Consider the following 13,012-nt stretch of genomic DNA (forward strand, 5'->3'; position numbering starts at 1 on the left):
GTCTCATTTGAAAACCACTCTTTTTCACTGTGGCTTTTAGAAATAGAGCGCTGCTGCTGCTGCCACTAGGAAAATGTAGATGTCTGAACCTTGTAGGGAACCTGGCATTTAAAAACCTTAATGCACAGATGCTGTGTTCTCTTCCAGCACAATCCCGTTCGCTTCCCCGCTGCCATCCAGCCAGGAAGTCACGTCTGTCTGTTTTCACTTTTCACTTTTCACTGGCAGTTGTCACTAAAAAAGAGAGAAATTAAATTAATCCAGAGAGAAAGCTGTTTCACGGAGGCAGCTTCTCGGCCCGCTGAAAGTGAGACTGAACCTCAGGAACTGACACAGCAGAGCCGGGAACTTGAGCCGCTGTGGAAATTTTCCGGGTTTCTTTGAAGCTGACCCACTGATAATGCTGGAGGCATTAACTCCTTGTTTCTAAACAATGAGGAAAAAACATGTGGAGTGATGATTTGCTGTTTTCTGCCTGCCTGGCATGTGATGGCTTAATGCAGTAATCCACAATGGGTGAAACTCTTCCGAAAACACTGGCTTCCATATGGTTGTGATTTTGTCAAAACATTTCAGTTCGGCAAACCTGTAACTGATTGTGGGGATGAACAGTTTTGATCAGCCTGTTTTTCAAAATGTAAAACAGTTTGAGAATTGTCTGTTTTTAACATCATAACAAAAAGTTTCATTTCCCAGTTTAGAGCAACTTCTGGTTTAGAAACTGGCATTAATTTGTGCTTCTGTGAACAAAACTTGAGCATGTTTGGAAGTCAAAATAAAAGATAAAGGTTTAGACAACCAATCTCAATAATTTATGAGACTTTATCTTCCTACGTAGCTCTCCAGAATGAAACCAAAGCCCCACCAACATGCAGAGGAAGCCATAGGGAGGCAGGGAACGGTGTCTTTATTTTCTGCTCAGCTCTGGAGCTTGTGCTTTGTGTTGCTGGCTTGGGATGTGAGCGCAAACTGCGGGATCGGGTTCCAAGACCTGTGGCTGCTTTGCTCTCTCAGCATCCGCATCCCCAGCAGCGCTGCAGAGGAGCTGCAGCCGCGGTGCGGTCGAGGAGCCGCCTCAGGGACGCCGGGATTTGACTGCAGAAAGCTCTTGGTGCTGGGCTGTGTGTCCTCTGCCGTCCCCTGCCCACCCACCGCCAGCCTTGCTCTGCCCCCTGGTATTTAAGCTACGCAGTATTTGTCTACCTCCCTGATTATCTGTTTTTAAACAGAACAGCCCACATATCGGTGCCTGAGTGACGTGAAAAGAGGATGTAATATGGTAGTATTTCAGTATTTTTGCTCCCCCCTCCCCCTCAATAGTTTTGAACTTGCTATTTTCTGCTGGTAAATACAAGAAGGGTTTTGCAGGGACTGTGCGTGAGTCTCTCAATGTGGTTTTGATGAGTGAACATTCTCATTTTTACTGGGTTACACAGGGCAAGACTTTTAGAAAAATGGATTCTTTTTATGTGCCTGAAAGGGGCATTACTATTAATGGGTTGTAAGAGAAAGGCTGCAGTGTATTTAAGATATCTTGAAGACATTAGGTAACTTAAAGAGCCATCTAAGAATTAAAGTATGCCTAGAAGAAAAGAGAACAGCAAGTAGCTTGTGCAGATGCTTTCTGTAAGCCTTTGAACTCTTTTAGATATAAAAGACAACCCCATTTCAAAGGCCACCAGGCCTCCTGCTGCTCTGATTCTCTCCCAAAGTCTTAGGTAAGCGAATTCACACCAGAGAAGGTAAGATTATTCTGAGATCCAGTTACTGGGGCAGAACATCCTTTAAGCTGGTCTTATTTGGCTGGAAACAGCGCACAGGTGGCAGACATTGGGATGGGACTGGGGCAAAGGGGAAGAAGCGGGGTTTTTTTAATGCCACAGCTACACTGTGGGAAGTAAAAGCAAGTCCCACAATCCACAGTGTTTACTTTGGGTTTCGATATCAATGCAATAAAATAAATCGCTTATTGACCACTTTTAAAATGACTGATGGGTCAGTACTGTGTGTTATGTTATGCATGAGGGATGTGCTTTTACATCCCCTTGAAGGTGAATTTTGTGGTATAATTTGAAGCTGGCTAGCAAGCTGTAGCATTTCTTCCATATGCTTATCTGGATAGTGCCATTTTATCCACTGGTCAGCCAGCCTTTTTGCTCATGTGAATTTGCTTGCTGACCTACGCAGTCAGAGGTGAAGGCACACGCACATCCCCAATGAGAAGGAACACACTTGCTGTTTAGTGACAGAAGCTCTTCTTCTTTAAGCGCTGCTTTAACTGCAGATAAAGGTATATTGCATATCTGGCAAAACATCAGCAGGGTGACCTTCCAATGCTCAGTTTATGTGCTGTGAAAAATGAAGAGCTGAGCACGTCTCCTCAAGAGCTTTGCCAAACGGGGCCGGTCCCACCGGGTCCTGTGCAGTCACAGAAGGCAGGAAGGTGACTTCAGTGCTCAGGTCGGATTCCTGTCAGCGTGTTGGGTTCCTCAGGTGAGGGACAGTGTTCTCCTGCCCAGATGCTGAAGACTATACGCTGTTTAGAATAGCAAGTAGCCCTACGTAGATACTTGTACTTAGCTTTTTATAAGCTTTTGAACTGTTGCACACCATGCACAGATGGTGCATCGGCAGCTCCTGATCTGTGGTGGCAAAGGCCTCTCTCTGTTTCTATGGAGTTTGCGTTGAATCTCCTCAGAGCGATGGTGCCGCCACCACTCCTGAGTCTCTCTGGTGGCCTCTCCAACCCTTGGTTGTTGAAGGATGCTTCATCTCTTCCTCTGTACTTGTCCTGCAGTGTTTTAGGCATATCCACAGGTATTTGTACCCCTTCTTGCAGGAGAAACTGGTAGTACTTCTGTGTGGAGGCATTATGGGAAAATGTCGTTATATTGTCAATGAAAACATCTGAGGTCCATTGTAGATGTTGAGAGAGAGAGATAGAATGTTGTACCCAGTTGGAAGACAGAATTTGCAAGTAAGTTACTTGCAGATCTTATTACAATCCTGTCCTAGACGATAATAATGAATTGTTGATGGAAGTTTTGCCAGAGCAAAGACTGCTGGGTTTCATACAGAGGAAAGATAGTATCTTAATTTAGTTTTATTAGACTCTTGATACTCTGCCCATGCTTTTTTTTAATTCACCACAGTAAAATTCTAATTAAAGAACAGACTTTGCTTCCCATTAATATAACACTAAAAAAACATTTTAAAGAATGCAGCATCTTCTCTGAAAAAAAAATTATAACAAGAAGACAAACCGCCAGTGTCGTATAGAATGTTGTCACTCCCTTATGAAGCGTTTCAAGATTCTAAACTCCTTGAAACATCTAGAGTGTCGGTAGAGTCAAAGGCTCATTAAACTGAGTGGTAATTTCTACAAAAAGAAATAGGAAATATTCTCAGATATTTTTGGGTTCTAATTTTCACTTCTTTTGAAGCCTCTGTCAAAATAACTCATGATGGAAAATCTGAAAACACAACACTTAGATATCTGTCAGAAGTAGAAGATGTTTCTCGCATTTTAGTGCTTCCAAAATATATTGAGTTCATTACAGGATTTGAGGAGGCTGACATCCAAATAGTCAACTGTTCTTTGACTTAGAGGGATTTTGCTTTCATTTATCCAAAATAAAAATGTACAGCTAGGTAACTGCGCTAAGTATTCTACAGAATACTGTAGGAATGTTCTTTAAACAAGAATTACTTTGGAAAGAAAATGTTTCCTCAGAGGATGCTAAATAAACTGCAAGGTCTCTGAAGTGCTGCGATTGAATTAGGTACCACATGTTGGAGAGTCAATGACTAATGGGATCATCATTCGAGATTAAATCATGGCTTAAATCAGCCACATGTTTCTTATCTGATTCAGACAATGAACTTCAGAGAGAATCAGTACAATCTTTTCTGAAGGATGAAAAATCTGTTCTCCTGTCTCTAAGAAAAACAAAAAAACAAACATGAGATTAGATTAATTTCCTCCAGTGAATAATAATCTACCCATTTTGGGAAAAATTAGCTGATGTTCCCTTTCCATCTGATGAGGACCGATCCATAAACCCGGAAAATGAGATTGCAGGTTCTGGCAGCCTCAGTTTAACTGCAGGTTTTTGCCACTCAGGTGGATAGTTTTACAAATGCATATTTACCTATGCAAAATATATTCTCTGGGCAGTCTTAGGGATGTAAACACTGAGACTGACATTTTCTTCATTATAGTTGTGTATGCTGTGACTGAAAGTCTGGCGTTGGAGATAAAAAAGCTGGTGCATACACCGTAGCACAGAAACCCATGTTCGAGAACCTTAAGGATGCAAAGCAACAATCTCAGAAGACAGAAAATGCCAGGGCATGTAAACAGGAGCCTGTGCTCGCATAATTAAAGAAAACATCATCATTCATAGGCTCAAGTACTGAATTACTCCTGAACTTCCAGGCTTTAATCTGACATTTTCTTATTTTTGTGACACCAAATCCATAAGTCAAATGCCTTATTTATGTGTGATGTTCCCCGGTTTGTTTGTTTTTTCCTTATAAAGCAAATGGAGAATATGAAAAATCCCTTCAAGAATGTCATCAAGCTGATACACAGACAGTTCATCAGCATGGAGCAGAACAAACCTCTGACATGTGGGTAACGTACTGAGTAGAAGGCTGTCACCCTGCCTGGGGACCACTTACTACATGGAGATTAACCAGCCAGTGGCCCATGGCTGCTACGAGGAGCAGTTGTGAGAGAAGTCCTGCTAAGCCCCCAAAGCCTTTAATTGCAGATTGCTTTTAATACAGATGAAATCTTTGAGGAATGTAGGTTATGAATTATCCAGAGGTGGCACTGAGTGTCTGCAAATTGCTTTTTTTTATTGTCTGATCAAGTACAGGTGGGTTTTCACTGGGGGCACGTGAAGCACACCCCTGCGTGTGGGACAGTGCTCGGCCAGATTTCAAACTATTGCTCTGTACATTGAAGCTGTCCCAGCTCATCAGTGAAAAGGAAATAAAAATGTACTTTAACAAGCAAAAACTACCGCTTTAACTTACTGATTTAAGCTAAAATTCCCTTATGTCTGTTCCTCAAACCAACAGACTGAGTGAGGCTGAAGCTAAAACTGGAGACTGTAAATTCTGAGAAGATATCAGGGACTGGACAAAGCATCTTACAGTGGAAAATGAACAATCGCAGAATTATAGAATAGTCTGGGTTGGACAGGACCTTTCAAGGTGACCAGTGCCACCCCTGCCATGAGCAGGGACATCTTCACCAGCTCAGATTGCTCAGAGCCCCATGCAGCCTGGTCTGGGATGTCTCCAGTGCTACCACCCAACTGCTTGTGACTTAATTCAGATAATCTGAATTATATTTGGAGCAGGATTATTTATTAAAATCTATTGTTAACTTCATTGTTCCCCAAAAAAAAGTACTTATTTACAGAAATCCAATGTATTTGTTGCTTTGATAGTTATAGGACCTCAGCCATTTGTAAGACCTGAGCAAGGCATGTTGCGTGGTAGATTAGCAGTATTTTCATATGGTTATGAAGAAGAAAATCAGTTGCAGTTTGAGCAGTGAGGCCTAATCTGCCTGTACATGTGTCTGCTGTATGGATGAGGCAAAACACTCTTATGAACAGTTTATTGATTTAGAATCGAGCAGAGCAGCGGGTGATTTTTCAATATACGGGCTCCTGCCTTCAGGAGTGTATCAGAATTCCCTGCAGTGCCAGCACGGGAGGGACCCAGCGCTGCTCAGAGCCACCCCCAAAGGGATGTGAACTCCATGGTGAGAGGATTCCTTCTTCATGGACCCCATTTCCAACCTGTTGCAGGTTTGGCTTCTGTTTCCAAAGGTGTTGAACTGCGCCAAAATGAATCATGTTTGTACAGTGAGTAGACATCAGCTCAATACAGGAACTATAATTTTCCTGTTGAGCTAAGTGCAGGGAATAAAAAGGTAATTGATTATTTTAGCTTTTTATTCACTGCATCCAGGCATATGTTTTAGCTTTTGCAGTTTCTTTGCTTGCTTTGTGTTAGCTGGGCCATCCATTTAAAACCCAGTCAGATTCCAAAACTGAATTAGATCCAAAAAAAACCCACCCAGAGTTCGGGTTGCATTTCACCTTAATTGGTATTCATATAATCATTCTACAGCAGTATGGTTGTATTAAGGGGAGAATCTAGCCCTAATTTCAAAATAAATTATGAAAGAATGTGTCTTAAACTATGTCCTAGATTTAGTAAGTTAATTTTATTTGCTGTTTGCATTTTTTAAAGGAGAGTATCTCCTTTAAACATTTCAAACTGAATTCGGAAATATTCCAGAATATTGATTATTTACTATGAGCTGCCTTCTGTGCTTTAGCAAATTTGCAGAAAGTTCCTTTAAGCATGGATGAATTGAAGATCACCATCAGCCAAACATGGGCCTGAGCCCTTGGGCTAAGAGAAGCAACCACTTGATTTTTTTCAGCTGTGCCTTCTGCAGAATGTTGATGAGTGTCCCACTGACTCTGCACACCCAGAATGCAGGACTGGGCACGGGCTATAAACACAGACACATGCAGGCTTATGCTAATGAGAACAAAATAAACACCTTAAGACCACAGATTCTTGTGTTACTGTGATAGAAGATACTGTTTTCATATTAATAGTGTGTCTTTGCAGTGATGGAAAAGCACTAGAAGAACCCTTTTGACTCTGTCTTGTTGAGATAAATGACTTGATAAATGTCATCTCTTCCTTGGGAGTCCTTTTATTTATCTGCTAAATTTTCAAACCTGTGTTTTTACTTCATCGTTCTCTGACCTGTGCTGCAGCACTAAATGCTGGGTAGCTCTATTGACCCAGAACACAGTGATTCACTCATCATTCCTGGAGGGGAAAAGAGCTGTTGGGGAGTGATCAGCACTCCCAATGTGTCCTCCTGGTGTATTTAACAGAACAGGATCAGTAGTAGGATGTCACACACACCTATAGCAGTGGAAAGGCAGAACCTGCTCTAATTAGCCCTCGCTTCAACCAGCCACTGAGGCTTCGAGGTGTGAGAAGGATTGCGGGGAGGAAAAAACACTTTTGCTGTATTGAGAAGCTTTCCAGCAAGGGGTGATTCCTTCTCCTGTCAGGCTGCCCTGTGCAGACAACCGTAATTATGCTTAGGTACCCAGTGTCATCCTTTACAGAGTTATGTTCATTTTTGCTGGTGGCAATTAATCTCTAGTCATGTTTTCGAAGGAGAAGAAGTGAATTAAGTTAGCACGTTTGCAAGGGTGTGTTAGCACGTGAGCTGAAATATGACAGCTGCCTTTAATGGAGCATCTCCCAAGAGAGCAGTAGCTTTCTCAGACTCATCTCTCCTGGTGTTGACATCCACACGTGCAGTCTAAAGGGACCATTTGTACCTCCCCGACTTCACCATGCTCAGGTTGCTTTTCTTATTGATGGTATGGTTAAAGTCTCTGTATCATTTTGACATTTTTAACGGTGTATGCATTTACAGTGGAGCTCTTGTGTAAGCTTTAATCAGCTTTCTGTTCACATGTTGTTGCTATTGTTATTTATCTCTATTATGGTAGCACATAGAGGCTATCAACAAGAGCAGGATCAGTCTGTGCTCAGCTTGGGTTGTATTTTAAAGTGGCCTCTCTGTGCCTATAGGAGAAATGATGCTGGCGATCCCCAAGTACAGCAGCTTCTGCGGCTCCAAGGCTGCTTTGCCCGGTATCTCGGAAACTGGAATCGCTCTCACACACCAGCTGGGATTTGCCACACTGATGTATATAGAAAAAATATGTCTTGGTTGCCAAAGTCTTTCATTTCTGCTGTTTTTTAGTTTTCTAGCTGGAACTACTAGACCCCAATCCCAGAGCTAGTTACACACTTGAGTAGTCTCACACACGAGTGGTCTGATTTGAGCTCGGTGGAATTGTATGAATAAGTATTTGGATTTAGCGTATCAACTCGGTATCTGCCTACCTTTGTAAAGGTACAGAAGTTCCCACAGTGCAGATCTGTGAGTTATTACAATATAAATATTATGTAATGTCCCAGTGAAATCACATAGGTAAAGAATTTACTTGCAGCTCCACAGTCTGTCACTGCAATATGGGACTTGAAGGAAAGGGGCAAAGAAAACCAGCAGGAATTGGTGAACTTTGAGCAACAAAGTTCTTATTTTCATGTGAGATTACTGCAATGTAAAATCAGGTGAAGATGATGTTTCATTGTCACAAATTTTACACGAACACATTGCCAATGAATTTCACTCAATTCCCTTTGCAATTAGTCAGAAATGGATTAACTGATACTGTATTAAATGCCTCTGGTCATTCTGATGTATACAGGGCTTGCGCTGATAGCTAATAGCAGAAAATCTTTGTCATCTAAGGTCAAGACTTAAATCCATAAGAGACCAAATTGTCATTGCGTTGATATGACCCCATCACTAGAGAGACAACAGGATGTTAACCTTGGTTGCAGACGTGTACTCGGGTTATACACACACATTATTACTTTGGTTTCAAACCATTTAGAGAACTGTTCTGAAAACCTGTGTGTATTTTTAGGAATGTCAAAAGGAGCCGAACAAGTGCAGCGGCTGTGTCAGCCATTGGAAATGAGACACGATACAAGCCTCATCTTTTTGTAGATGTAGAATTCTTTTTTCCGTGTCTTCCATGAGCATTCAGATGTACTTTAATCCTCGTTTTTATGTCCTCTCCCTAATAAATCCCCATGAAATTCACATTCTTAGTAGCTCTCTGCTATGCCAAGCTGTTTTATTTCATATATAATTAAGACATTTTGGCTAGCTACTTTGGGCTAAACATACTGAATGTTGCAATGTGTGCTTACTGATGCCTTGTACTTCGAAGCCTTTGGAAAAATCTGTCTAACTGCCAGCTGGTTTTCTGGTCACTGCAGGTTTCTTTTATTACCCAGATTTGAGGTTTTTATGATTTTACAAGCAATTAAAGGAATTTCTGCTCTTTACTTCAGCATTTTGCTTGTGAGGTTCACATTTGCACCCTTTTTGGGTGTTCAGGTTTTGCGGAAAACAAATCAGCGTTTCTGGAACGGGAATTGCTGGGAAGCTCCATCAGCTCCAGATGAATCACGGAGTCCTAGTGAGCGTCTGTGGGAAATAAAGACACATCATCTCTTTCCACAGATTCTCAGTAATAATTTAAGTCTTATAAAGAGTAAGATTTTGTTTGCTCGGCTCCCAGGAGTGTTAGTGAGGAACTATCATGCCTGTTTACAGCTGTGGGAAAAATAAGGCAAAGAGATAAAATATCTTGTGTGAGACACAAGCAGGATCATGCGCAGGGACATGTTGCACGCTCTGTGTTCCGCAGGACAAGAAACCATCTCTCTGCACAAGCAGCCTGTGAAACCCTGCAGATCCCTTTGAAGACCTTGGAATTGTCTTCTCAAGGGTTTATTTTGGCCTTTTACACTGTTGCTCAAGAAACACGAGTTTGTAAATTGGAAATCAGCGGTGCGAGTTGAGTGAAATCTCTCTGCTGAATATCCTCAGACTGACCAATGTGTATCCTGCTTCTCAAGGAGGGGGACAAAAAGATTGCCAAAACTAACTGATGTGTGTACTTGTCTGGTGTGGGTTTATAACCATGTGCTGTAGAAGAGAAGGGCTATGAAAGTTCTAGGATGAGCTTCAGGCATAAGTGGGCTTTACATTTGCCTTGCTGAGTCTGGAATCAGAGATCCAGGCCTGAGAAACAGCCAGTGTCACCTGGGGGTTAGTTTGCATGTTTGCAAATAGAAGAGTTTGTGATGACAGCCCTGTTGCTGGGATTACACACTTGTTTTCTACATGGCAGTGCATTTTTACACTGGCAGAAGAGTTGTTGTTGGTATAATTGAAACCAGCTCTCTAAGAACAAACAATATTCTCTTCTCTACCATCTCTTTACTCCAGCAAAAAAAAAAAAACCAAAAAAACAAACAAAGAAAGCAAAACAAAACAAAACAAACAAAACAAAACAAAAAAAAAGAACAACACCAAAAGAGAAAGCCTTCTTTAGATTATTATATTTATTATCTTATGGGAACAGTGCGAAGAAACAACATTTGATGACATTAAATCGACGGGATTTCCTTGGCAGTACTACCAGCTGTTAATGACGCTGCAGTCAGGATGCGATCCTCTGCATCTAATTCCGCTATAAATTTGTTCCTTCCAGCTATCTAAGAGCACTAAGAAACAGGATATTAAAAGATTTAAGTCCTGATCCAATAAGGGTGTTAAACAAGTCCTCAAATTCAGGTGCATAACCAGTGCTGTTATCTCCTTGCATGCTAAAGTACGTTGGTGGATCAGGGGAGTAGTTTGAGGACCCTTTAGCAAGTTCCTGCATTAACGGTGCCTCTGCTGCTTGGAACCCGAGCAGGGGGGGGCTGAGACGAGCTGCTTGCCGTGCATTTTCCTAATTATCTTAGTAAACGACTGTGTGTTTTTTTCCCAGGTTGCGACAGCGATCACTGGGGACCCCACTGCAGCAACCGCTGCCAGTGTCAGAACGAAGCCCTCTGCAACCCCATCACGGGCGCCTGCGTCTGCGCCGACGGGTACCGCGGCTGGCGCTGCGAAGAGCTCTGCGACCCCGGGAGCTACGGCAAGGGCTGCCAGTTCCAGTGCCAGTGTCACAACGGAGCCACCTGCGACCACAGAACGGGAGAATGTCACTGTGCTCCCGGATACACGGGGGTATTGTAAGTTCATGGATAGGTGTATTTTATTCTGCATCATTTCACAGCCTTGCTTGGACTGCTTTTCGTGTAATGAGTAATTGGCAAAATTTCACAGAGTCAGAGCGTGTTTGGGGTTGGAAGGGAGCTCTGGAGATCACCTAGTCCAACCCACCTGCTAAAGCTATATCTCTGTATTATTATACACCTTCCTTTGTAGAAATCACGTAACACAATTTCAGAGAGACTAAATAAAGGAGATCTCTTTTACTGCTAATTATACCTGTCTGCATAATAAATAGAATTTAGTGCTAAATTGAACTCAAAAAATCCATTATATTTTCCAGTTTGTTCAACAACTGTACCTGTTCATAATTTCAGTATGTGAATACAATCCAAATTACAGTTGAGTTTTTATAACCAATTGGACATTCAACTCATTAGCAGTCCAGTGCGGTATCGAATGGGACTTACCATCCCCAATTTATTTGACTTTCAATCTAACTGAGGAAGCATTACTGTTAACTATATCAGCTTACTATCTAGGGGGTAAATTTTTAGCATAGTGAGCAGGGATTTAGCAGTGTGACTCCCATTAACTTTAACGAGAATCATGTAGCTAAATCCCCATCCACCAACCTGAAAGTTTACCAGTAGGATTCACAAAATCTGCATATTAATTTTAGGACAGCAAGCAATAGCTCCCTGTTTAAAATTGCCCCCAGTGTAACATCAGTTCTCATTAGAGATCTTTCAGTAGTTTCAGAAGTAATTATGTTTTTCAAAATTATTTAAGAGGAAAGAGAATTTAGTCACTGCATTTGGTTGGAGATCTATTATAGGTGACTTAATACTTTTGCAGTCTAATGTTATTTGTTGACCTGCATGAAGGGGAAAGTACAAAAGAAAGACAATATTAACCCTCATGAATAAGTGATATGCCTTTTGAATATTTTATTTAATACCTGATTTCCTCATAGACTTGTGACCTCAGTCCTGGATGCACTCACTGCTATAGACTCTGCTCACTGTTAGGTCCTGTTGCCATTAGTATGTCAGTTCTCAGAAGTAAGTACTTGCAGGGCCAACCCCTGATAGGTTTTATGAACATCCTCATCAGAGGATACTCAGGGCAAGAACTTGCTGTAGTTTCAGAACCTGGGATTAGAGAAAGAAGCGATGTTGGAAAGCACCGGTGTGCACATGTAGGAGACACTGTTTTTTGCAGGAACTAGCCTTGCATTGGCCCCCCAGGAACACAGAGAGACACCCAATGAGCTTAAATAGCCTTTAGATGATGCCGAGTTCTTGCCAGTCCATTATCTATGCAAATGTTAACATTTAGTAGAGACTGGAGAAATCTTGAGCATTTTAATCCCATCCTTTTATCCTATTTGTAGCTTCTTTTATTGCCGTGTCACATAATTCATTTTGAGGGCTTCATCCTGCAACTCTTACTTTCCTGGGCTCTTTAGTGGATATGACTTGTTCTGTTGAGATGGGTGGAATTTGGTACGTGCATCAAGATTACACACACGCATCAGCCTTACAGGGCCAGATCCATGGCACGTGAATAACTCTAGCAGAAAGCAAAGAAATCTTGGCTAATTGGTAATGCCAGCTGAGGCTTATTGAGGTTTCATAATTTGCATAAGGACTCCCAGGATGAGTTGTGTTGTGGATTTTCTTCATTTACTGTTTCATGTAAATTCTTCTAACTGATCTCTTTGGTTTTTGTTTCTTCTCTCTCCACAAAGCTGTGAAGAGCGTTGTCCCCCAGGCAGCCATGGAGCTCAGTGTGAATTGCGCTGCCCTTGCCAGAACGGCGGAGTTTGCCACCACATCACCGGAGAGTGCTCCTGTCCTCCTGGATGGATGGTGCGTACTTTGTTCATGCTCATCCCTCATTTAGAGGTTGGAATAGGAAGTTAATTGTTCAGTCTCTCAGCAGGCGCCTTTCCTGTGTGTTTGTGATGCAATTTCTTGTCATGAGGCTCTAACAGTTCTGAAAGTGGGGCCACTTATGTTTTTGTGTGCACAGCACTTGGCCACCAGTCTGTGACTCTCCCATCATCGAGTTAAACGAACAGCAGTACACCAGGCAGTGACTGCTCGTCGCTCTTCTGGGTGGGAGAAGAGCCAAGAAAAATTGCCTCTGAATTGCAGTTCCTTGGAATATTCCTTGTAACCTTAGACATGGCCCTCAAATGGGACAGAAAGTTCAAAGCTCAGCTCAGTGTTGTGAGAAGCTCTGTCCTGTTCCTCCTTCAGGAGAGGGAGAAGCCAGCGGAGTTCAAGTGGT

At 42.1% G+C, this 13,012-nt stretch overlaps 1 protein-coding gene across 11 annotated transcripts in view; it reads left to right on the forward strand.

The window, feature by feature from the left end:
- Nucleotides 1-13,012, forward strand: part of MEGF11 (multiple EGF like domains 11) — a 278,484-nt gene that overhangs the window by 172,107 nt on the left and 93,365 nt on the right. For all 11 annotated transcript variants that reach the window (XR_011741045.1, XM_071813949.1, XM_071813953.1 and 8 more), the window contains 2 exons: nucleotides 10,488-10,734; nucleotides 12,468-12,588. Coding sequence is in view for 10 of the 11 variants with exons in the window: in XM_071813949.1 (XP_071670050.1) it covers nucleotides 10,488-10,734; nucleotides 12,468-12,588 (368 nt within the window). In the remaining variant the exon portion in view is untranslated. The remainder of the gene's footprint in view (nucleotides 1-10,487; nucleotides 10,735-12,467; nucleotides 12,589-13,012) is intronic.

The sequence above is a fragment of the Patagioenas fasciata genome, chromosome 12 (assembly GCF_037038585.1).
Source record: "Patagioenas fasciata isolate bPatFas1 chromosome 12, bPatFas1.hap1, whole genome shotgun sequence".
Taxonomy (NCBI): domain Eukaryota; kingdom Metazoa; phylum Chordata; class Aves; order Columbiformes; family Columbidae; genus Patagioenas; species Patagioenas fasciata.